A 24,444-nucleotide genomic window follows, 5' to 3' on the forward strand; every position below is an offset into this window, starting at 1 on the left:
AAGGCTGTAAATTTATTGCCTGATAACCAATAAATTGATAAATCCAAAATTCCAATACTGGCAATAACAATATTGATATTTTGAATAAAAAAACTTGATAAATCCAAATCTTTATTTTTATCTTTATTTTATAGGAAACTTCAAATTCAGTGTTTATCCTTCACTAATGAAAAATACTATTTTAAGTTAAATAATTACATCCAATTTTGAAAATTTAAAACTTCAACATGCTCATGTTCCAAAAACTAAAATTATCGATTATCACTAGTTTGGAACCAAAAGTATCAGTAATACTGATGAATCAATACTGCAAGAAAAATAAGTTTACCAGAGAAAGGGATGAATGATTGATAATACTGGTTAACTCTTGCATTAGAGAGGTGGACAGAAGAGGGGTGAGAGAAAGAAGAAAGTCTTGTGCAGCAAGGCCACGGGAGGAGGGGAGGCATGCAGTTAGCAAGATCAGAAGATATTTTTGGCTAGATGCCAGAAGTCACAAGGGGAGTTAAATCTTGAAAGATTTTGACACTTTCTGTTAATGAATGAGTTTTTGGCTAGTTGGAGAACAGACTTGGCATGATTCCGGGCAGAAATGTAAAGTGCATGAGATTATGGTGATGGAAGGTTCAAGTACCTTTTGTGGGCCACCTCTCTATCATATATAGCACGAGAACAAGCTGTGTTAAACCAAGGTTTGGAAGATTTAGGTCGAGAAAAAGAGTGAGGAATGTACGCCTCCATGCCAGACACAATCACCTCTGTTATGCGCCCAGCACACAAAGATGAGTCTCTGACACGGAAGCAGTAGTCATTCTGAGGAAAATCAGCAAAATTCCTCCTCAGGTCCCCCCCAACTAGCAGAGGCAAAAAACTTTCACTTAGGAGTGATCCTGAGGAGGGATTGGAGCGATAGGACAAGATACAGATATGAGATTGTGGTCGGAGGAGCCCAATGGAGAAGAGAGGGTGACAGCATAAGCAGAAGGATTAGAGGTCAGGAAAAGGTCAAGAATGTTGGGCGTATCTCCAGGATGGTCAGGAATATGAGTAGGGTGTTGCACCAGTTGCTCTAGGTCGTGGAGGATAGCAGAGTTGAAGGCTAGTTCACCAAGATGGTCAGTGAAGGGAGAGAAAAGCCAAAGCAGGTGGTGAACATTGAAGTCTCCAAGAATGGAGATCTCTGCAAAAGGGAAGAGAGTCAGAATGTGCTCCACTTTGGAAGTTAGGTAGTCAAAGAATTTCTTACAGTCAGAGGAGTTAGGTGAGAAGTATAGAGCACAGATAAATTTAGTTTGAGAGTGACTCTGTAGTCATAGCCAGATGGTGGAAAACTCGGAAGATTCAAGAGCATGGGCACAAGGGTAGGTTAAGTCATAACACATAAGCACATAAACACAACATCCAGCTTTGAATCGAAAATGAGGATAGAGAAAATAGGAGGGAACAAAAAAGGGGCTACTGTCAGTTGCCTCAGACACCTGAATTTCAGTGAGGAAAAGATGATAAGGTTTAGAAGATTGAAAATTAGATCTTAGACCATGAATGTTGCAGAAGTTAATGAAGAAGCATATCCTGTTTGTGTGAGCAGACTGTAATAGTTATAGAGCAGTCCTTTTCATGTGACGTTAGTGCTGTAATGCTGTTAAATGTTCATACTATTGTTAATATGTATGTAAGAAATGAATAAGAACATAAGAAAAGGGAAGCTGCAAGAAGCCATTAGGCCTACATGTGGCAGTCTCTATATGAAACATAGTATGTACCTATCACTTTCCACCTTTCATTCTTGTCCATAAATTTAGTTAAATTTGTTACTGAGTTCACAACTGAGAGTAAAAGCAATGAACTTTGGTAGTGTTCATCATTAGCAATTTTGATCACATAAGTATTACTGAATGAGAAAAGAAAGAAAGAAAATGTAAATAATTAGAAATGATGCATTGATCAATCCATTTTTCAGTTGCATTATATTTAGATTCAATAACCAGTACCTTTAGAAAAGAAAAGAAAAAAATGTAAGTATTTAAAAATTATGTATTGGCCAATCCATTTTTCAGTTGTATTATATTTAAATTAATAATAGTACATTTTGTCCATTGTATTGCTAAACTAACAATACAAGCATCTTGAATGATGGAAACATACAGTGCAAGGTGTGAAAATATTGTGATAATTATAACTCTGTATTGAGTGATAATGGTTTGAACACAGTTACATATGATGATAATGAGTGATGATAATAAGTGGGTCTGGAACCCTTACTGTAAACTATTCATTAATGAATTAAGTTCACCAGTTTTGTTATATATATATATATATATATATATATATATATATATATATATATATATATATATATATATATATATATATATATATATATATATATATATATATATATATATATATATAATATTATTTTAGATTCTTTAATATCTCTGTATATGCTCTATGGCTATTGGTTGAAATAAAGACATTATTATTATTATCATCATCATGATCATTATCATTATTATTGTTATTATTATTATTATTATTATTATTATTATTATTATTATTATTATTATTATTATTATTATTATTATTATTATTATTAATGGAACATATGCAGTTATTTCTGTTTTGCATGGATTCTGAAGAACACTTTCTGTTAGCTATGCATATTCTCTCTCCCTGTGAATCTTTCCATCACTGGTAGTAGAGGATCAGGAGGACCAGTGGGCTGAGGAGGGAGGGCAGGGTGACAGCCAGCTGCACGGCAGGGCTGGCAGGACCTCCATTCTCTGTGACTGGAAAAGTTCAGAGACATTATCTATTTATGCTTGTCAGATTTTGTCTAGCATTTTCTTTCTCTTGTCACAGATCACCACACTGGATCATTTGTCTCTACCTGGCTCTGTTTCCTGTGTCTCCTTTTGCTTACTGTGATTCCAACTTAACACCCTCTCATCATTCTTATGTATCAATTACTAATATGACTATTAGAATTAAACAGTACTGTATATATATGCCAAACTCATTTCCATCATTTTTTTTATGTGGTCACTCATATCTGTATCCACATATATGTGTATTCATCTGCTTACTTGTGTGTTTTTGTGTGCTGTGTGACTCATCTTGATATGGGGGCAGGTGATCTGGAGAGACGTGGGTGGCCAAACACTCGTCATCCAGTGTCTTGATGGTGGTGAAGTGCGGGTACTTGTGGATGTGTGTCTGCAAGGAAGTGTTTTGATCTAACAAATTAATTTCTCAAATATGTAATGACATTTTCTGGGATGTATTTACTGCATGATGATGATGCTGTGGTGTGCAACAGTGGGCAAGTTGATGCAGTATTGCAGGATGGTGACTTGAATGGCACTTAACTCCATCACACCATATATGCTGGATGATAATGATGGCATGGTGTGTATCAGTAGGTAAGTTGATGCAGTATTGCAGGATTATGATTTTGCTGTTTGGTGCTGTACTTTATCAACTCAAGTCTGGTATAGTAATTTTACTACCTGAGGATACATAAAAATGGTAATGCTGCCAGTGGGGTGATTCTCTCACTCACTGATTGTCCGACTCATTCTAGCCTGTTGAATATTTGGCGAACTAACTATATGCCTAGCAAAACTTTTATTTACTTAAAAGATACAGAATTGTACACATAGAAGTGATCAGGTATATATATTACAAATAACTAAGAGTTTAGTCAGAATACATTTAAAAAAAAGAAAAAATGAATAGATAAATCTGTCTATGTATATACCAGACAGAGCACCACACACTCATACATCATTCTGGAGCTCCCTGCCCGCATCTGTATTTCCTTCTTCATATGACTTGAACTCTTTCAAGAGCGAGGTTTCAAGACCTTTATCCTGTTTTTTTTTTTTTTTTTTTTTTTTCTCCCTGACATCTCTTGGGGACTGGCATTAAGTGGACTTTTTTTTTTTTAGTTAAAACTTTTTGTTGCCCTTATCCAGTGGCCCTCTTACATGGAAAAAAAAAGACACTCTTAGCCCTGCCAGACAAATAAATAAATAAATAAAAGTGAGTATTTCAACCAATCAGCATATGAGAGCATTGCTCAGTTACAGTGTTGCAATATTTGTTTGTCCTCAGGTGGTAAGATTACCATACAGTTCTTTTGGAAGATTACTATGCAGTTCTTTTGGGTGATGGAGCATAACAAGTGTCTCTGATTATGATGTTACAAGGCAATGATAGGTATTTTATGAAAGCATTCAGCAATATTAGAAAAAAAAAAAACTCAGATCTTACTATTTTGTTTCCAGCCACAGGTCTACAAAATGCATGGTGGGGACTAAATTCTATCTGTTTTTGTAGTTCCTTTATCTTCTCATCCTTCCATGTCTCCTCATCAAAAAGAATGTCATACAAAGTCTTGCTCTTCAGTGCTGTGAGAGGGACAGAAAGATGGATGGTTATCTGACTGGGCCCTGCCTCAGTGTCCTTTCTTTCAGAATGTGCACTTGGGATCAAAATTCATGTAACCTTCTATACTAACTTCCAATGTGTTTTGCATTTTCTTGCTATCTGAAATTTTCTGATTTGCTGGTGGTCTTACAAAAATTGATATTAGTGGATCATGAACAGATCAGAAGAATAAAGGAAGAGGTGAAACATAGTTGAAGTAAATGCAGAAGGTTACTGTGTTTTGCATTATCTTTCTATCTTAAGTTTTCTGATCTGCTGACACTCTCCTTACAAAACTAGACCATTGGTGAATTATTAACAGATAAAGGACTTAAGCCTGAAGGATGAGATGAAATACAGTGGAAGTAAATGTAGGTTAGTTAACTTTTGACCATGACTGCACAGTCTCATATAAAACAAGGACAGTGTTAGTTCTCCAATACACAAGTCCACATGAGAGGATGAATAATGAACTATAAGTAGAATAATAGCTTAACAGTAAGTAGAAAAATAGCTTAATATAGGAGAGAAAATGCTTTAAATGAGTGGTTGATCTTTATGAATAGTGGAAGAAATTAGGAAATTAATGGTATAAAAGATGAGGTAATTGTAGAAGACAAACTGATATTTATTTATAAAAAAAAAAGCTGAGTTGACAAAATGCCTTGAAATATGAAGATTGTGAAGAAATTTTGCTTAGTGAAGGAGAGTAACAAATAAAAAAGCAACAACAGTTAATTTTAAGGTAACAGAAAAGTAATGTCCTTAAAGAGTAAAAATGATAAAATGATAAAATTCAGGAACAAATTTGTGAAAAAGCTGAAGAAATTAAATATATACATAGTGGAAGAATTTTGCTTAGTGAAAGAAAAAAACAAGGAAACTGATTTTAAACCAAAAAAAAGTGATGTCCTTGAGGGATAAGAATAATAAAATGATGGAATTCATGAATAAGTTAGTAAAAAAAAAAGGCTTAAGGATTACAAAAAGAATTATGCTCTGCCATATGAGTTGTTCTAGTCACTGCATGACTGTACTGACATGGAGGTCCCAGCAAAGTATCCTGTGTCACATTGCCTGCAGTATCATGTGAAAGGCTCTTGAATAGTGGTGGCATGGAGTGATGCTGCTGGTGATGCTCATGATTAAAGTAACCCTGCCATTACCTGAACCAGTGCCACACAGATGCCACCGCCAGCACACTTACAGGCAGGCTCCATCACGGCCACATTCTTGAAGCGTGCTGCCAGGTCAAGCTCTGTCACGGCTGGCGTCTCCTTCTTCACCAGCAGTGCCTCAATCAGCTCCTCTTCTCGCTCCTCAGCAGTGTTCAGCATTGAACGTAATCTTGTAGAGCTGTTACAAATCATAACCACACTAAAAAATGAGAAGTGTTTAATATGACATCACAAAGACCAAAAATGAATAAATAAGTCAGTAGATACAGGTTTCATTTTCTGATCTTCATGGAACTTACAGGAGTTCATTAGATAGAGACATGCTCCAAAAGTTAAATTGGCTAACACTTCATGTTAGAAGAGAAAAGAAAAGAAAATTACTGTATACATTGTCAGTTGGTTGTGAAATTTTTTTTTTGTCTTTTAAGTCAGCTGATTGTGTGTTCATGTAGCCCCGTGGTTCTCAAACTGCGGGTAAATTACACCCTGAGGGTAATAAAAAAATTTTTTTCACAAGTAATTGAAGGGTGACAAAAAAAGTGAAGGATTCTGGAAATCAAGAAAACATTGCAGTATCTGGTATTAGGATTAATGTTAGCTAAGTCTTAGTACATTGAAAATTGTTATAAGTATTACAAAAGAAGAAATATGTATCAGAGTGTGTGGCGTGCTGAGAGTATTTCGACAGACGTGGTTCTGTAACTGACCAGTCCCACTTTTGGAACATCTGCCCTGCTTATGATAAAATGTCCTGCTTTTTTGGTTTGTCTTGCATCTTCTTGATTGTTCCACTTTGAATGAATAGCTGATATCTTATTAACTTATACAATTTCACTACCTGTTTATTAACTTTGTGGTCTACTCATCCTGCAGCCTCACATCATACAATACAAGTTGATAAAGTGTTTCACTGAGTAATTTTTGGAATGAAATTCTTGTGTGCTTGTTTGAACCCATGAATGGGGGGGGGGGTGCACTCGGAACTTGTAAAAAATCTTCAAAGACCATCCACTCCATTATCATGTCTGCCTATAAATCACACATTATGGTGAGGGGGCTGCCCAGGGGAGCAGGGGAGGTGAGAAACACATTCCTATCCTCCTCAACTCTTGTCCCACCCAAGGAACTACAAGGATCACTAAACTAACTGACTCAAGCAGGTTAAGAAAAGAATAGGATAAGATAGGGTCAGTTTGGTGTTTCATGTAGTTGCCAGGGTAAGGAGGAAGAAGCAGCAACAGCATACCACCATCGAAGGAAGAAGAGGCAAGACCACGACCATCAAAAGAAGAAGAAGAAGCAGCATCACCACCACCACCATCAGAGTAAGAAGCAGCAGCACCACCGTCATCAGAGGAAGAAGCAGCAGCACCACCACCATCAGAGGAAGAAGCAGCACCACTACTGCCATCAGAGGAAGAAGCAACAGCACCACCATCAGAGGAAGAAGAAGAAGCAGCACCACCATCAGAGGAAGAAGAAGCAGCACCACCATCAGAGGAAGAAGAAGCAGCACTGCCATCAGAGGAAGAAGAAGTAGCGCCACCATCAGAGGAAGAAGGAAGAAGAAGCAGCACCACCATCAGATGAAGAAGAAGCAGCACCACTATCAGAGGAAGAAGAAGAAGAAGCAGCACCACCATCAGAGGAAGAAGCAGCACCACCATCAGAGGAAGAAGAAGCAGCACCACCATCAGAGGAAGAAGAAGCAGCACCACCGTCAGAGGAAGAAGAAGCAGCACCACCATCAGAGGAAGAAGCAGCACCACCATCAGAGGAAGAAGAAGCAGCACCACCATCAGAGGAAGAAGAAGCAGCACCACCGTCAGAGGAAGAAAAAGCAGCACCACCATCAGAGGAAGAAGCAACAGCACCACCATCAGAGGAAGAAGAAGCAGCACCACCATCAGAGGAAGAAGAAGCAGCACCACCATCAGAGGAAGAAGAAGCAGCACCACCATCAGAGAAGAAGAAGAAGCAGCACCATCATCAGAGGAAGAAGCAGCACCACCATCAGAGAAGAAGAAGCAGCACCACCATCAGAGGAAGAAGAAGCACCACCATCAGAGAAGAAGAAGAAGCAGCACCACCATTAGAGGAAGAAAAAGCAGCACCACCATCAGAGGAAGAAGCAACAGCACCACCATCAGAGGAAGAAGAAGCAGCACCACCATCAGAGGAAGATGAAGATGCAGCAGAAGTGTCATCAGCAGAAGAAAAACGAACATCAGTAGAGGAAGAAGAAGCATCAGAGGAAGAAGAAGAGTCAGAGGAAGAAGAAGAAGAAGAAGAAGAAGAATCAGCAGCTGGCAGAGGAAGAAGCAGCATCAGAGGAGGAAGATCAGCATCGTCGGAGGAGGAAGAAGCAGCAGCAGCATTAGAGGAAGAAGCAGCAGCATTTTTTTTTTTAAGACGGGCACTGGCCAAGGGCAACACAATTTATATCAAACAGGCTCACTGACGTGCCAGTCCCCCAAAGGAAAAGAATCAAAATTATTAACCAAAGCTATTAATACATTCTGAATTTTTAGTGAGTGTGTGTTTATTAGGTGCATGTAGAGTTGACTGAAGGAAGAGAGTTGTCTTAGATTTAGTCAAAATTATTAACCAAAGCTATTAATACATTCTGAATTTTTAGTGAGTGTGCGTGTATTAGGTGCATGTAGAGTTGTGTGAAGGAAGAGAGTTGTCTTAGAGGGTAGGCTGTGACTGCGCCTAGTGTTGTTTGAAAACGTTCAGAGAGGTTACAGCACCACATGGTCCAGTGTTTGTGAGACTTCCCTGAGAGTAATTGCTGTTTTGCCAGGTGTCTACTATCTCTTTCTTTCCTTAATCCCTCCCCCCACCATCCTTCTTCCCTGATGGAATATTTCTTCCTGCTGATAAGTAAATCCCATATGAAGAACAAGTGAGTGTTGAAGGGGGCATTCGCTGCCAAGAGTCGGTCAGTAAATTTTTTTGAATGGCAGTACATACCTTGTATTCTGTGTGGCAATGCTCTTCACTCCCAGCGGGCGATATATGTTCTCCAGTTTGGGGAAGGAATGGCACCATGACATGGATATCTTAGGGTAGTACATGAGGAAGGCCAGGCACATCTCCTCCTGGGTGCCCTCGCCGCCCTGGAATGTCCATTAGTGGTTATGATGTTCTGTGATATTGGCCGGGATTCCCAAACGCTTTGCTCTCTCCACACAACATCATAGAGATGATTAGCCGGATTCTCAAGATTTTTTTTCTGTTAATGTGTAGAAATTTCGTAAATCTATCACTAGAACCACAGGAAATAACACCTTTAAAACCTTATGTAACTTCAATTAGTCATTTGAATATAGTGTAGGTGTGGTGCAGGTGTTTCAGAACATAGTACATTGTCAGGTGATGGTGCTGACTCCTCTGTGTGTGTGTGTGTATGTGTGTGTGTGTTTTCGTATTCTTACATGTCGATCATTATTGGGATGACCATTAAGTCTCTCTCTCTCTCTCTCTCTCTCTCTCTCTCTCTCTCTCTCTCTCTCTCTCTCTCTCTCTCTCTCTCTCTCTCTCTCTCTCTCTCTCTCTCTCTCTCTCTCTCTCTCTCTCTCTCTCTCTCTCTCTCTCTCTCTCTCTCTCTCTCTCTCTCTCTCTCTCTCTCTCTCTCTCTCTCTCTCTCTCTCTCTCTCTCTCTCTCTCTCTCTCTCTCTCTCTCTCTCTCTCTCCTCTCTCTCTCTCTCTCTCTCTCACTTGGGTGTCAGTAATGCTATCCGGGCGTTGAGTGTGTGTTTCTAGTTGACTACCTGAAGTGATTTGAAACTCATACACATTTGTGTGAACTTTCCCATACAATTTGATCATTGCATCCAGTCTTAACAGGTCAAATCATCCTTGTAATAGTTTTGCAAAATACATTTGTGAGAGCTTGAGGTGTGATAATTTCCTGATGGACGTGATGTTTTGTTGGTAACACGTTAATTGTATTGGCGTTATCATTACCAGTCAGGTAAAGGCAGAGAAATATTAAATAAAACTTCTTGGAATTATTGAGTGAAAGTATGGAGTAAAATTTCCCAAGCTTATTGTCTTTAAGTTTAAGAATGAAAACCAGGAATACTAACGAAGGTTGGCACCGTTTTGTGTCTGGCGTCGTATTGACACTCCAAGATGAAGGAGTCCCCGGGTAGCACCGTCACCTCCTGTGGCAATCTGCGCCCTTGCTGGTAGTTGAAGTCATAGTTCAGATCTGTAGGGGAGGAAGGGGGTGTAGCAGAAGCATGAGGTAGCGTGGCTGTAACCTTGGGAGGGTTTGGGTGACTTCACATGTTGTTGCTTGGGTTGCCTTCTCTGTGATTGTGTCGTCTGCTTGGCGTCTGCCTAAGGATAGGTAGGGTGTGATCTGTGACCTGCATGAAGCCTCAGGAATTTAGTTAATGATTAAAAAGTTCAAAGCTGTAACTTTCTATGATATAAAATTTGCGATTTACACCACACTTTCAGAAGACAAAGAAGCAACCTTGCCTCCTGTGTGTGTGTGTGTGTGTGTGTGTGTGCAAAAGACTTGGCTGTCACTGACAGCTCAGCCTTCTTGTGTATTTTCTTTGAGTGCCATAAATTATCCATTGCATCTAGACTGTCTCGTCACATATTGATTGATCACGTGCCTGTCTTGCCTCTGGGATGATATGCTGCCCTGGAGAATGAAGCGTGGAGGCTGCAACACACGTGGCGGAAAAGAGTTGGCTGCAATATTAGACTGATGCTGCCTTGTATCAAATCATCAGTATTTACTCGTATGAGTAAATAGTACACACACACACACACACACACACACACACACACACACACACACACACACACACACACACACACACACACACACACACACACACACACACACACACACACACACACTGACCCTGGGAGATAACAGGAAGTTCTCTGCCGTCACGGATATGTCGCACAGTCAGTCCACGGCCGAGGAGGTGCGCGTGGAGAAACAACTGGAACACCTTGATGCCTTCTGAGGGGAAGGCCTGTCACGCCGGGAGAAAAGGAGCGCGTGTTGAGAAATCTTAGGACAGTTTACACACACACGACAAAGCATTTGTATTAAAGGTGTGCGATTATTCAACATCCCCGTCAGCATATTTTATAAATCTTTACTCACATTCACATAGAGGTTTGAGAGAGAGAGAGAGAGAGAGAGAGAGAGAGAGAGAGAGAGAGAGAGAGAGAGAGAGAGAGAGAGAGAAAAAACTACCATACGTGTTTGCAATTTAACATTCTTGCCACAACATAGAGTATATGACATAAAAAAGACTTAATAAAAGAAAAAAAGAAAAAAAAAAAAGCCTTACTATGTTGGTGCAATGACCCGAGCAGTGGCCGACAGTCTTCCAGGTGTGTTTTGGGGGAACGATCATGTACGGCGTGACGCTGTGGCCAACGCTCATGATTCCTGCGTCATATTTCCTCAGCTTCTCCGTGTAGAAGAGGCGGAGACCAGAATTGTCCACAATGCCTGGCAAGAATGGTATTATGATTTTTGTTATAAAGACATTGGTAAGATTGCCCTGTCAACCATAGTATAGGATTTCCGATATATTAGCCTTTATTAATCTTCGTTTAATGTCCTACCATTGGATACTCGGGGGCAGTTTGCTAATGCGGTACTAAAATTATATAGACATTTGCTGAAAGATTACTGTGCAACACCCTACTTGTATTCCTGACCGTCTTGGAGATACGCCCAACATTCTTGACCTTTTCCTGACCTCTAATCCTTCTGCTTATGCTGTCACCCTTTCTTCTCCGTTGGGCTCCTCCGATCACAATCTCATATCTTTATCTTGTCCTATCACTCCAATCCCTCCTCAGGATCCCCCTAAGCGAAGGTGCCTCTGGCGTTTTGCCTCTGCTAGTTGGGGGGACCTGAGGCGGTATTTTGCTGATTTTCCTTGGAATGACTACTGCTTCCATGTCAGAGACCCGTCTTTATGTGCTGAGCGCATAACAGAGGTGATAGTGTCTGGCATGGAGGCGTACATTCCTCACTCTTTTTCTCGTCCTAAACCTTCTAAACCTTGGTTTAACACAGCTTGTTCTCGTGCTATACATGATAGAGAGGTGGCCCACAAAAGGTACTTAAGCCTTCCTTCACCAGAATCTCATGCACTTTATATTTCTGCCCGGAACCATGCCAAGTCTGTTCTCCAACTAGCCAAAAACTCCTTCATTAACAGAAAATGTCAAAACCTTTCAAGATCTAACTCCCCTCGTGATTTCTGGCATCTAGCCAAAAATATCTCCAATAACTTTGCTTCTTCTTCTTTCCCTCCTCTACTTCAACCAGATGGCACCACTGCTATCACATCTATTTCTAAAGCTGAACTCTTTGCTCAAACCTTTGCTAAAAACTCTACCTTGGACGATTCTGGGCTTGTTCCTCCCTCTCCTCCACCCTCTGACTACTTCATGCCTCGTATTAAAATTCTTCGTAATGATGTTTTCCATGCCCTCGCTGGCCTAAACCCTCGGAAGGCTTATGGACCTGATGGGGTCCCTCCTATTGTTCTCCGAAACTGTGCCTCCGTGCTTGCACCTTGCCTAGTCAAACTCTTTCAGCTCTGTCTGTCAACATCTACCTTTCCTTCTTGCTGGAAGTTTGCCTACATTCAACCTGTTCCTAAAAAGGGTGACCGCTCTAATCCCTCAAACTACCGTCCTATTGCTTTAATTTCCTGCTTATCTAAAGTTTTTGAATCTATCCTCAACAGGAAGATTCTTAAACATCTATCACTTCACAACCTTCTATCTGATCGCCAGTATGGGTTCCGTCAAGGCCGCTCTACTGGTGATCTTCTGGCTTTCCTTACAGAGTCTTGGTCATCCTCTTTTAGAGACTTTGGTGAAACTTTTGCTGTTGCCTTGGACATATCAAAAGCCTTTGATAGAGTCTGGCACAAAGCTTTGATTTCCAAACTACCCTCCTACGGTATCTATCCTTCTCTCTGTAACTTCATCTCAAGTTTCCTTTCTGACCGTTCTATTGCTGCTGTGGTAGACGGTCACTGTTCTTCTCCTAAATCTATTAACAGTGGTGTTCCTCAGGGTTCTGTCCTGTCACCCACTCTCTTCTTATTATTCATTAATGATCTTCTAAACCAAACTTCTTGTCCTATCCACTCCTATGCTGATGATACCACCCTGCACTTTTCCACGTCTTTTCATAGACGTCCAACCCTTCAGGAGGTAAACATATCACGCAGGGAAGCCACAGAACGCCTGACTTCTGATCTTTCTAAAATTTCTGATTGGGGCAGAGCAAACTTGGTATTGTTCAATGCCTCAAAAACTCAATTCCTCCATCTATCAACTCGACACAATCTTCCAGACAACTATCCCCTCTTCTTCAATGACACTCAACTGTCCCCCTCTTCTACACTGAACATCCTCGGTCTGTCCTTTACTTATAATCTGAACTGGAAACTTCACATCTCATCTCTAGCTAAAACAGCTTCTATGAAGTTAGGTGTTCTGAGACGTCTCCGCCAGTTTTTCTCACCCCCCCAGCTGCTAACTCTGTACAAGGGCCTTATCCGTCCATGTATGGAGTATGCTTCACATGTCTGGGGGGGTTCCACTCATACTGCTGTTCTAGACAGGGTGGAATCAAAAGCTTTTCGTCTCATCAACTCCTCTCCTCTAACTGACTGTCTTCAGCCTCTCTCTCACCGCCGCAATGTTGCATCTCTAGCTGTCTTCTACCGCTATTTTCATGGTAACTGCTCTTCTGATCTTGCTAACTGCATGCCTCCCCTCCTTCCGCGGCCTCGCTGCACAAGACTTTCTTCTTTCTCTCACTCCTATTCTGTCCACCTCTCTAACGCAAGAGTTAACCAGTATTCTCAATCATTCATCCCTTTCTCTGGTAAACTCTGGAACTCCTTGCCTGCTTCTGTATTTCCACCTTCCTATGACTTGAATTCCTTCAAGAGGGAGGTTTCAGGACACTTATCCACCAATTTTTGACCACTGCTTTGACCCTTTTAGGGACTGGCATTTCAGTGGGCATTTTTTTTTATTAGATTTTTGTTGCCCTTGGCCAGTATCCTTCCTACATAAAAAAAAAAAAAAAAAAAAAAAAAGCCTTCGTTTAATATCCCATCGTTGGATACTCGAGTGTAGAGTGCTACTGCATGGTAAAATTTCTGTAAAATTTCTTTCTCACTGTTTTGATCACTTTTTGTCAACATTCAGAAGCCTGCAGAATATGTTGGCATGGGCACAGAAAAAAAGGAATAGATAATTATTTTTGCCTTTTCTTTAAGCTACATAACTATTCAAGACTGCAACACAACTATTAATGTCCAAAAGTTGTTGATGAAATTTGTGTAGCAGTGAAAGGGGTTACGTTTGCGGTAATGGAAAGCAGTAGAACACTCCAGCCCACTTAATATATAGGTTTTGATTTTTATTTACTTTTTTTTTTCTTTGAACTTTGAAGTATATCTTTTTTTTTGTTACTTTTACCTTTCATTTTAACATTATTAGTATTTCAATGCAATACTATAATTCGACGCCATATGACCCTAGTTGTTGCGGCGCCACATAAGAAATTTCTAATCACTTTATTTTCGGGAAGAGACGAGGAGGGTCCGTAAATCTGGGCTTGGTGAAGTGGTGGCGCTTACCTTCCGTCAGCTTTGGGTTGTCATAGTGCATCTCCATGACGTAGTAATACAGGCCGCTGTCCTTCCCCAGTGGGATGCCCACGTGCTCCGGCCACATCTCCCCTGCAGTGTGAGCCAGTGCTGTTACGCATCATGCCACGGTTTGGAACAACGCACACCAATACTACTGTTGCAACTATTAGTGCTAGTTATGCTACAACAACAACAACAACAACAACAACAACAACAACAACAACTACTACTACTACTACTACTACTACTACTACTACTACTACTACTACTACTACTACTACTACTACTACTACTACTATTGCTGCTGCTGCTGCTCACATCTTCGCCTAACTCAGCATATCAGCAACCTTTCCCTCCAAGTCCCTTGAAGCTGTTCATGAATTGATGTACTCTTCTATATTTATTCTAAATATATATATATATATATATATATATATATATATATATATATATATATATATATATATATATATATATATATATATATATATATACATATGAGCCTTCTTGCGGTACTTTCAACCTTCACGTATAGTGACTGATTCGTATTTAAATGAAAATAAAAATAAACAAATAAATAGATAAATAGAAAAATAAAATAAAACAACTTCCGCATCCGCGACTGTAAAACAGGTATCCGTGTCTTGATCCGCATCCCCACACCCTCTGTTGTAGACATCCGATGCATGTTTAGAGGCACAGAAAATTCAACGAAACCTTTATATAAATAAAACATAATAATGATTCCCAAAATAAGAGTGTGTGTCTGTATTTTTTTTTTTTTTAACGACAAAATAAGTCTTCTTCCATACTCTGTGACATCAAATTCAAATTTAGACCAGGCATCACAACCGTCCCCACACATCGTGGTCAGTCACGCAGGTATTCACCGTCATTGCCTACAGCCCAGGCCAAGCTGACTGCGGTCTTGCAGTTCGCCATGGAGGGCGGCATGTTGGGGGAGAAACACTGCACTCCCTCATGCTGCGCCCACTTCTCCAGGTGCGGGGATGTCTCACCGCAGGAATACAAGATGATGTGGTGCACGTAGGGCAGGTTTTCTTGAGAGATGAGTGGCTCGAACTGTTGGGGCAAAGAAAGGGAATGAGCTTGGGGTTAAAATTAGTGATGTTGAATCCTTTCTGAACTGTCTGTTTTTGATTGCTACAGAGATGAGTAGTCGAGTTCTCATGAGTGTTTTCCCTAACAGTGATGCTGAATCCTTTTTAAACTTTTCAATGGCCACAGATGATTAGTCAGGTTCTCATTAGTGTTTTTTCCATTGGCGATGCAGAATCCTAAACTTTTCAGTGGCCACATAAACTATTAATTGTTTTTTCATGAGTTTTTTTTTTTTTTTTCATTCATTTAGACTATCACTAGAATCATGACACCTAATTTTAAAACTCTAATAACTTCTAGTAGAGCCTGTTAAAAGTAGTAGTAAGAAAATGACGCTGGTGTTTGAGAATGCGGTCTCAGGCTTTGAAGAGTCAGTGAACCTCGGATAACACTCACCCCGATAACGTGGACCTTGGTGCTGAAGTCTGGAACTTTGACGAGCTTACACCAGTAGAGAGAGTCGGTGTGGGAGGGCACGCTGACCTGCAGAAGTGAAGTAGGAGGCTTGATTTAAGGAGAAACTAGTCATCGGAAAATGGTGTTTCTGCTACTGCTGCTGCTGCTGCTGCTGCTGCTGCTGCTGCTGCTACTGCTACTACTACTACTACTACTACTACTACTACTACTACTACTGCTGCTGCTGCTGCTGCTGCTGCTGCTGCTGCTGCTGCTGCTGCTGCTGCTGCTGCTACTACTACTACTACTACTACTACTACTGCTACTGCTACTGCTGCTGCTGCTGCTGCTGCTGCTGCTGCTGCTGCTACTACTATCATAACTGCAGCTACTACTACCACTACTACTACTACAACTATTACAACAACTACTACTGCTACTACTACTACTACTACTACTACTACTACTACTACTACTACTACTACTACTACTATTACTACTACTACTACTACTACTACTACTACTACTTTAAATAAAGAGAGGCCTACCCACTGATATAAAATTGTTATTGATGCAACAGCTTTGTAATCAATATTGAAGAATAGTTTGGAATAATGTTAAAGGTGCTTCTTATGGGATTGCTACAAGCTTGAGACAAGTGGAAATTCTGTCACCTCAACTTTTTAAGGTACTTGGAGATAGTGAAGATAATTTAGTGAAACTTTGTACAGTATTTGAATCTATAATATAAAAATTAAAGCTTACTCTTCATAAGGATAAAATTAGATGTATGGTGATCAGTGATTCAAGGAGGCCCGTGTCAGGGGTCACTGGTAAATATGAGATGGTGACACATATGAAATATCTTGGACACATAATTCAACATAATTTTTACGTGATGTTAAGGATGTTGAACTGAGGCTTAATTCATTCCATGCACAGTCTGATTAATTTTTCAGGAAATTTGCACACGTGAACAGGGATGCTCTGTTGTTTTTACTTAAATCTTACCGTCTACCAAATTATGGTTTGCCACTATGGGATGTGGAGGAACTTAAGTTCAGTAAAGTATATAAAACATTTGTGATTGCCTATTCAGATGCTTTAAGGAAAATATGTAAGGTTTCACGACATACAAGTAGTCATGTTGGCTAACGATATTCATGCCATGTTACTGAACCATTATGTTACCCTTGTACAATGGAGGCATTTTATTTTTTTAGTGACAAAAATAATTTTATTTTCAAATAGGAGTGCCTTATCTCACTTGCGGTTATTATTTTAATAGTTTTAAGCAGACTTTATATAAGAAGTACGAAGTAAAGTTCGAAGAATGTACATTAGGTATACTAATGGCCCGCATGTTTTCGGTACAGTATCATAAGCCTTTTACCGGACAAGCTTTGGTATAACTTAGAAAATTTTGGACTTTCAGGTATTGATTTGATGGTGCTAATAATGGTACTAGTGGTGCTAGAATTTATTTATTTTTTTATAGTTTTAATGACATTACTGTGCTATATCGAATTATCTATTTATCGCTATGTACTTGGTACGAAATTAAGACTGACTATGACTATGGTTACTACTACTACTACTACTACTACTACTACTACTACTACTACAGCTACTACTACAAATATCAGGGACTTTTACTGTGTACACTACCTTAGATATGTCTATTATGCATAAAAATTTTTATTCTGCAAAATTAATTTCTAGATGAATTTGAAGAATTGAAGTTTTTTTTTATTTATTTATTTACCTATTTCAGAAGGTGTAGGAAGAGTGTGTGCGTACGTACGTTTGGTGAGCGAATGTCCCAGGTCTTGATGTCCTCCGTCACTGCTGGGCGCGTGAATCTGGGTTCTCTCAGGTACACACTCTTGGTCCCTCGCTCCACGTGGCGCTTCATGTCCATCGTGTCAAGGGGGTCTTCCTCGCCGTAGGCCCAGATAACCCTTACTGTGTCGTCCTGAAGGTAAAGTGGTACTCAACACGCCGTTCCCCTCACCCCCGCCTCTTTACCTTCCTCCCCGACTTCCGATCTCACTTGCTTACACATAGGCCCGTATTCTGAAACACTGCTCTTTCACCACGACTATTTTTCAAAAGCCACAGAGATGATTATCCGGATTCTCAAGAGCCATTTGAACCATAAAGACACCCTTAAAAGTCCGTGTTTCAGAATATGGTGCAAACATTCGCTCGTCCCTTCTCTCCCGCGGGTCACACACCGAGAGTTTCATGTCGTGCTTGATGTCGCAGGTGTTCCAAGGTCTGGAGAAGCGCATCACTGTGTGGGTGTCGTTCTGGTAACCGCCCTCTACCACCACGTCCTGAGCAATGTCCACCACAGGCGTCGTCATGCCGTGGGCGTAGCGATCCTGTGGGTGAGCCGCAACAGTGCCATCATGTGCTGATCGTTGGTTGTGTTCCTGCAGTTTGTTCAGAAAAATATTCAGGAACACGACAGTTTGCCTTTAGACTCTACGTACATGCACGTGCAGCTGCCCCTCGGAATCCACCCATCCCAGCGTGATGTCTGCGCCGCGCATTCCTCCATTGGGCGAGAACCCTACGCCCACCCAACCAGTGGTGGCCACCTGTGAGACAGGAAGATGGGAAGAGACCATTCACAGCTGTTCTATTGCCTATAAAGGCTTTCTGCTCCCAAGAATAAACCGGATCACACCGGCAACACAAACGTATTTTGCTAAATCGTCCACTCACTTGAACCTCCACCCTGATGCTGTCCTCCCTCGGCGTCCACATCATGACAAATGTTCCGCGCTGGTCCAGCACTGCGTGGTGCTGGAAGTCTGCAGCGGCGAGACGGTTTTTTGAAGTCTGGGCTGTTGCAGTTACCGCCACCACCACTACCACCATCGTGGACCACAGAATAAGATTCTGTTTCATTCTGGAAAATATGCACATTATGACAAATACCAATATTCTGCTTCCGAATCAGACCGTTGAAGGAAGGCATCGATGCAGCCTCATCGCACAGGTTAAAAATGAGGCGCGATTCATGTCACGCAGCGCCTGGTGACGAGCAGGACCCTGCACCGTGCCACGAGCTGCGCATACAGCAAATTATCTGTTCACTTACCTCCCCATGGTATAAAAAAAAAAAAAAAAAGAAAGAATATATATATATATATATATATATATATATATATATATATATATATATATATATATATATATATATATATATATATATATATATATATATTTTTTTTTTTTTATGTAGGAGGGACACTGGCCAAGGGCAACAAAAATCCAATAAAAAACAAAATGCCCATTGAGATGCCAGTCTCATAAAAGGGTCCAAAGCGGTAGTCAAAAATTGAAGGATCTTAAAACCTCCCTTTTGCAGGAATTCAAGTCATAGGAAGGTAGAAATACAGAAGCAGGCAGGGAGTTCCAGAGTTTACCAGAGAAAGGGACGAATGATTGAGAATACTGGTTAACTCTTGCATTAGAGAGGTGGATAGAATAGGGGTGAGAGAAAGAAGAGTCTTGTGCAGCGAAGCCGCGGGAGGAGGGAAGGCATGCAGTTAGCAAGATCAGAAGAGCAGTTAGCATAAAAAATAGCGGTAGAAGACAGCTAGAGATGCAACATTGCGGCAATGAGAGAGAGGCTGAAGACAGTCAGTTGGAGGAGAAGAGTTGATGAGACGAAAACCATTGGATTCCACCCTGTCTAGAAGAGCGGTATGACATGTAAAGCATACTCCATACATGGACGGATAAGGCCTTTGTACAGAGTTAGCAGCTTGGGGGGGGGGGGGTGAGAAAAACTGGCAGAGATGTCTCAGAATGCCTAACTTCATAGAAGCTGTTTTAGCTAGAGAAAGGACAGACCGAGGATGTTCAGTGTAGAAGAGGGGGACAGTTGAGTGTCATTGAAAAAGAGGGAGGTTGTGTTGAGTTGATAGATGGAGGAATTGAGTTTTTGAGGCATTGAACAACACTAAGTTTGCTTTGCCCCAATCAGAAATTTTAGAAAGATCAGAAGTCCGGCGTTCTGTGGCTTCCCTGCATAAAATGTTTACTTTCTGAAGGGTTGGATGTCTATGAAAAGACGTGGAAAAGTGCAGGGTGGTATCATCAGCGTAGGAGTGGATAGGACAAGAAGTTTGCTTTTGGAAGATCATTAATGAATAATAAGAAGAGAGTGGATGGCAGTACAAAACCCTGAGGAACACCGCTGTTAATAGATTTAGGAGAAGAACAGTGACCATCTACCACAGCAGCAGTAGAACGGTCAGAAAGGGAACTTGAGATGAAGTTACAGAGAGAAGGATAGAAGCCAGTGAGGGCATGGAAAACTTCATTGTGAAAAATTTTAATTGGTAACATGAAGTAGTCAGGTGTAGGAGAGGGAGGAACAAGCCCAGAATCGTCCAAGGTAGAGTTTTTAGCAAAGGTTTGAGCGAAGAGTTCAGCTTTAGAAATAGATGCGATAGCAGTGGTCCCATCTGATTGAAATAAAGGAGGGAAAGAAGAAGCAAAGTTATTGGAGATAATCTTGGTTAGAGGCCAGAATTCATGAGGGGAGTTAGATCTTGAAAGATTTTGACACTTTCCGTTAATGAATGAGTTTTTGGCTAGTCGGAGAACAGACTTGGCATGGTTCCTGGCAGAAATATAAAGTGCATGAGATTTTGGTGATGGAAGGCTTAAGTACCTTTTGTGGGCCACCTCTATCATGTATAGCACGAGAACAAGCTGTGTTGAACCATGGTTTGGAAGATTTAGGTAGAGAAAAAGAGTGAGGAACGTACTCCTCCATGCCAGACACTATCACCTCTGTTATGTGCTCAGCACACAAAGACGGGTCTCTGACACGGAAGAAGTAGTCATTCCAAGGAAAATCAGCAAAATACCTTCCCGAACTAGCAGAGGCAAAACGCCAGAGGCACCTTCGCTTAGGGGGATCCTGAGGAGGGATTGGAGCGATATTACAAGATACAGATATGAGATTGTGATCGGAGGAGCCCAACAGAGAAGAGAGGGTGACAGCATAAGCAGGATTAGATGTCAGGAAAAGGTCAAGAATGTTGGGCGTATCTCCAAGACGGTCAGGAATACGAGTAGGGTGTTGCACCAATTGCTCTAGATCGTGGAGGATAACAAAGTTGAAGGCTAGCTCACCAGGATGGTCAGTGAAGGGAAAGGAAAGCCAAAGCTGGTGGTGAACATTGAAGTCTCCAAGAATGGAGATCCCTGCAAAAGGGAAGAGAGTCAGAATGTGCTCACTTTGGAAGTTAGGTAGTCAAAGAATTTCTTATAGTCAGAGGAGTCAGGTGAGAGGTATAGAGCACAGATAAATTTAATTTGAGAGTGAGTGATGAAAAGAAGGTGAGGTTTAGAAGAGGAGAGGTGGTGTTCTACAGATTCAAAATTAGATCTTAGACTGTGAATGTTGCAGAAGTTAATGAAGAAAAAGTTGAGGGGGGTGTCAAGACACTTAGGATCGTCGACAGAAGGGTAGTCCGACCTAGGGACATTTATGGTCCCCTCCCCAGATGGGGAATACGTTCATTAAGAAGAAAATACACTTAATGTTGTCCCTTATAATGTTGAGTAGAAAAGAGGATACCAAGTAGATTTGCCAGTTTAGTAATAGGTGTCGGTATTCCTCTCCTGACTCCTCTCCTGGAGTGAATCATAGGGAGATGGAAGAACCGAATCTGACAGTTCCGTAATTGCTGCGGAAGTAACGGACTGCTGTTCATAATGACGAGACATGTAGTGTTTCTCTATTTGTTCAGTAATTTTCCCATGATTAGGAGACTGGCCACTGTCTACAAGGAAAGAAAAATCGTACCTGACACTCAGAAAAAAAAGAAAAAAAATTCAAAAGGAATGTGGCGACTTTTCCTCAATACTTGTAGATGTTTTGGTGATGGAGTCATATAATACATTACTAGATAAGGACCATTTTTAGAGACCACAGAAGTGATTGGTTAAGTTTTCGTAGGAACTGATAATGTAGAATCCTTGTAAAGCTGTCACTAGAACCATGAAAACATTCTTGAAAGCCCCACTAAACTCCCAGTTTGTTGCAAGAGTTGGATTTGCATAGCATCGCAACCAGTGTGAAATGGCCACTATTTTTTTTTTTTTCTTCCTCTCTCCATATTACTCTGTTCCAGCGTCTTTGCTCCTTATCCTTTTGACTGCTAATGACATGCCACTTGTTACTTGGTATATATATGGGCAATATCAAACAATTTCACTGAACACAAATATAGTAAGACAACAAAAGGTTGAAACTAATAGATAATGACCCTCTTTCCATGTTATACTAAGGCTAAACCATTTTATTAAGCTTAAGGGGAAGGGACGCCTGTTACTCATAGAGGTGACATTCATATTTGTCTGATCCTCATGATTTTTGGTGTGTTTGTACCTTAGTACCTACAAAACCAAATCCCCAATTTTCGCAAAAAATAGCCGATAGGTTTTGTAGATTTTTATTTATTTATTTTTTTTTAAAGCAAAAAAGTAACATCAATAAAATTTCTTCTCACTTGTTTTTTTAACCAATTGCTATAAAATTTAGTGTCGATAATATACATACATGTATCTTCACTTCCCCAAAGATATATATTTTTTTTATTAGACATTTAATTTTGAAATAAAAATAAGATTTTTTTTCAAACTTCAATTAAAAAAAAAAAAATCTAGCACATTATGAAGAACCTTCTTTGAAAATCTATCTTTGGGGAAAAATAGCGGAGCACAGACAATGGATAGCGGAGCACAGACACACTCTGACGTCTGGCAGGACTGACCGCAGTGGCTAACCTCCCTGTGAGTCCCTCGTGGCTTATCAGTGATGTTGCTAACTGAAGCTCCACATGTATTAAAAAAAAAATAAATAAATAAAACTGCAAGCAAAAAAAAAAATAAAAATAAAAAATAAATAAATAAATAAAATTATGAGTTTCTAAGCCAGGTAACCGAGCACGTGGCGCGCGGGGCATTTAAAGCCCTTTAATAATGGTAAATAAAGGCGATTTAAAAATATAAGGAATGATGGTATCAACTTGTGGTTTTCACAGAAAACGCCAGACATTTTAAGGGTGACTATGATGTTAATAATTAGATTTTAACCTCCGGGTCGAAAAATGTAATTTTTTAAGGCGTCCCCTCCCCTCAAGGAGAAGCCGCAGCAGTCCAAGGGTTTATCTTCCACTGCATAGTTCTCCAACATACTGTAGTATACCTTTCTTTACATTCTTTTGCAAGTGTTTTGAAAAGAAGCATTTTTTCCTTGCTGATGCCATCCTACGTGCTTACCCAGAGCGGGAGTTGATAGGGACAAGCGAGTGTTTTATAGGGTTAATCTTCCGTTCCATAGTTCGTCTATAGAATATACTAGTATATCTTCCTCTACCTTCTTTCGTAGGTGTTTTCAAAAACAGTATTTCTTCCTTGTTGATGTATTCATACGTGCTTACCTTGAGCTGGAGTTGCAAACAGGGACCAGCAAGCGTGTCTGTCCAGTTCTGTGCTGTGTGGCTGCGGCTCGCTAAAAAGCACATTGAGTACAGCGGGCTAGTTATGTGTGGTCACTGAGTGTCACCATGATTTGACAAACGGGTTGGCACGTTACATGAACTAATAGATCGGTGTCGTGAGCAGCCATGTGTTAGCCATGCTTTGTTTTATACACGAGGAACTTTATGTAATGGAGAGACTGAAGAGCCATGTCAAGTGTTCGTAGCTAGTTCACTTGTGTTAGATAACAGTTTTATTTATTTATTTATTGATTGATTAATTTGTTTATGTATATTTTTTGAGCACTGAAACGTGAAAGGGTTGTTGTTGTTTTTGTTGTTGTTATTGTAAGGGACAGCAGTAACAAACATAAAACAAAATAAAATAGAAAGGCAAGAACAAAGAATGTCTCCGTTACTTTACTGTACATATGCATCAGTTGTTTCTTTACCTTCATTCAGGCACTTCTTGTTTACACGTTACAAACACTACGCACATAACATATTATGAGTCTTCACGATCAGTTATGTCCTGTTTCTCGCGTCTATTGTGTGCTAATGTCCTCACGTGATGGCATGGTTCTTTGTAGCCTCCACCTGATTTGAAAACGCCTTGGACTCTCATTATGACTTTCCGCAGGCGTTGTCAGGTTATCATGTTTGTTTGTTTGCTTGTTTTCATTTTCTCCCCGGTGATGATGAGTCCTTGATAAACTCATTATACTCCGCTTAAAGTATTTTGGTTAGTTTGTACCTGTATCCCCTTTATTGGTTAGACTTAATTGACTGCATGATGTCAGGCAATATATCATTGATAAATATATATTATTGAGTTGCATGATTAAAAGCTCTTATTCAAGTATGTGATTGTGCTCCACATATTAAGCAATAGGATTCACTTAAGAAACAAATTACTTTAGCAAGGGAGAGCGAGCCATTCAAAACCGGCAATGTGTCCTTAGGTTAGTGGGCACAGTTGCTAATCTTTCCTTCATAGCTCATTGATTTAGACGAAAAAAAAAAAAAAAATCTTGTACAGTGATTTTAAATAGGGAGGAATGGAACCGTCGATAGTTATCAAGTTGTTTCAGTAATCAGGTTGTTAGCATTGAGTCATCA

The 24,444-nt window shown here is 40.3% G+C and overlaps 1 protein-coding gene and 1 long non-coding RNA gene across 4 annotated transcripts in view; one reads left to right on the plus strand and one right to left on the minus strand.

Annotated features, from left to right (window-relative positions):
- The window catches only part of LOC135116390 (uncharacterized), a 44,683-nt gene that overhangs the window by 1,499 nt on the left and 18,740 nt on the right, over positions 1 to 24,444 (plus strand). For 2 of the 3 annotated variants that reach the window (XR_010276282.1, XR_010276284.1), the window contains exon 2: positions 17,583 to 17,789. This is a non-coding gene — a long non-coding RNA (uncharacterized LOC135116390). The remainder of the gene's footprint in view (positions 1 to 17,582; positions 17,790 to 24,444) is intronic. The other variant, XR_010276283.1, reaches the window with a different exon arrangement.
- On the minus strand, positions 99 to 23,437 carry LOC135116385 (DBH-like monooxygenase protein 1). Its single transcript, XM_064033814.1, has 16 exons — positions 23,287 to 23,437; positions 18,542 to 18,728; positions 18,307 to 18,414; positions 18,046 to 18,195; positions 17,613 to 17,783; positions 15,809 to 15,895; positions 15,181 to 15,373; positions 14,279 to 14,380; positions 10,943 to 11,106; positions 10,501 to 10,618; positions 9,704 to 9,828; positions 8,586 to 8,731; positions 5,639 to 5,787; positions 4,276 to 4,412; positions 3,087 to 3,216; positions 99 to 2,789 (listed from the first exon to the last, which is right to left on the minus strand). The coding sequence occupies exons 2-16, from the start codon at positions 18,725 to 18,727 to the stop codon at positions 2,689 to 2,691; spliced, it is 2,067 nt and encodes a 688-aa protein (XP_063889884.1). The 5' UTR covers position 18,728; positions 23,287 to 23,437; the 3' UTR covers positions 99 to 2,688.

This window comes from Scylla paramamosain, chromosome 31, assembly GCF_035594125.1.
Source record: "Scylla paramamosain isolate STU-SP2022 chromosome 31, ASM3559412v1, whole genome shotgun sequence".
Taxonomy (NCBI): Eukaryota; Metazoa; Arthropoda; class Malacostraca; order Decapoda; family Portunidae; genus Scylla; species Scylla paramamosain.

Coding starts and splice junctions, on each gene's coding strand:
- LOC135116385 (XM_064033814.1), bottom strand. CDS start 18,727: ATGAAACAGAATCTTATTCTGTGGTCCACGATGGTGGTAGTGGTGGTG. Junction 14,381..15,180: donor CTGGGCTGTAGGCAATGACG/GTGAATACCTGC, acceptor CTCACACTGCAG/GGGAGATGTGGCCGGAGCAC. Junction 3,217..4,275: donor CTGTGGCTGGAAACAAAATA/GTAAGATCTGAG, acceptor ACTTCCTTGCAG/ACACACATCCACAAGTACCC.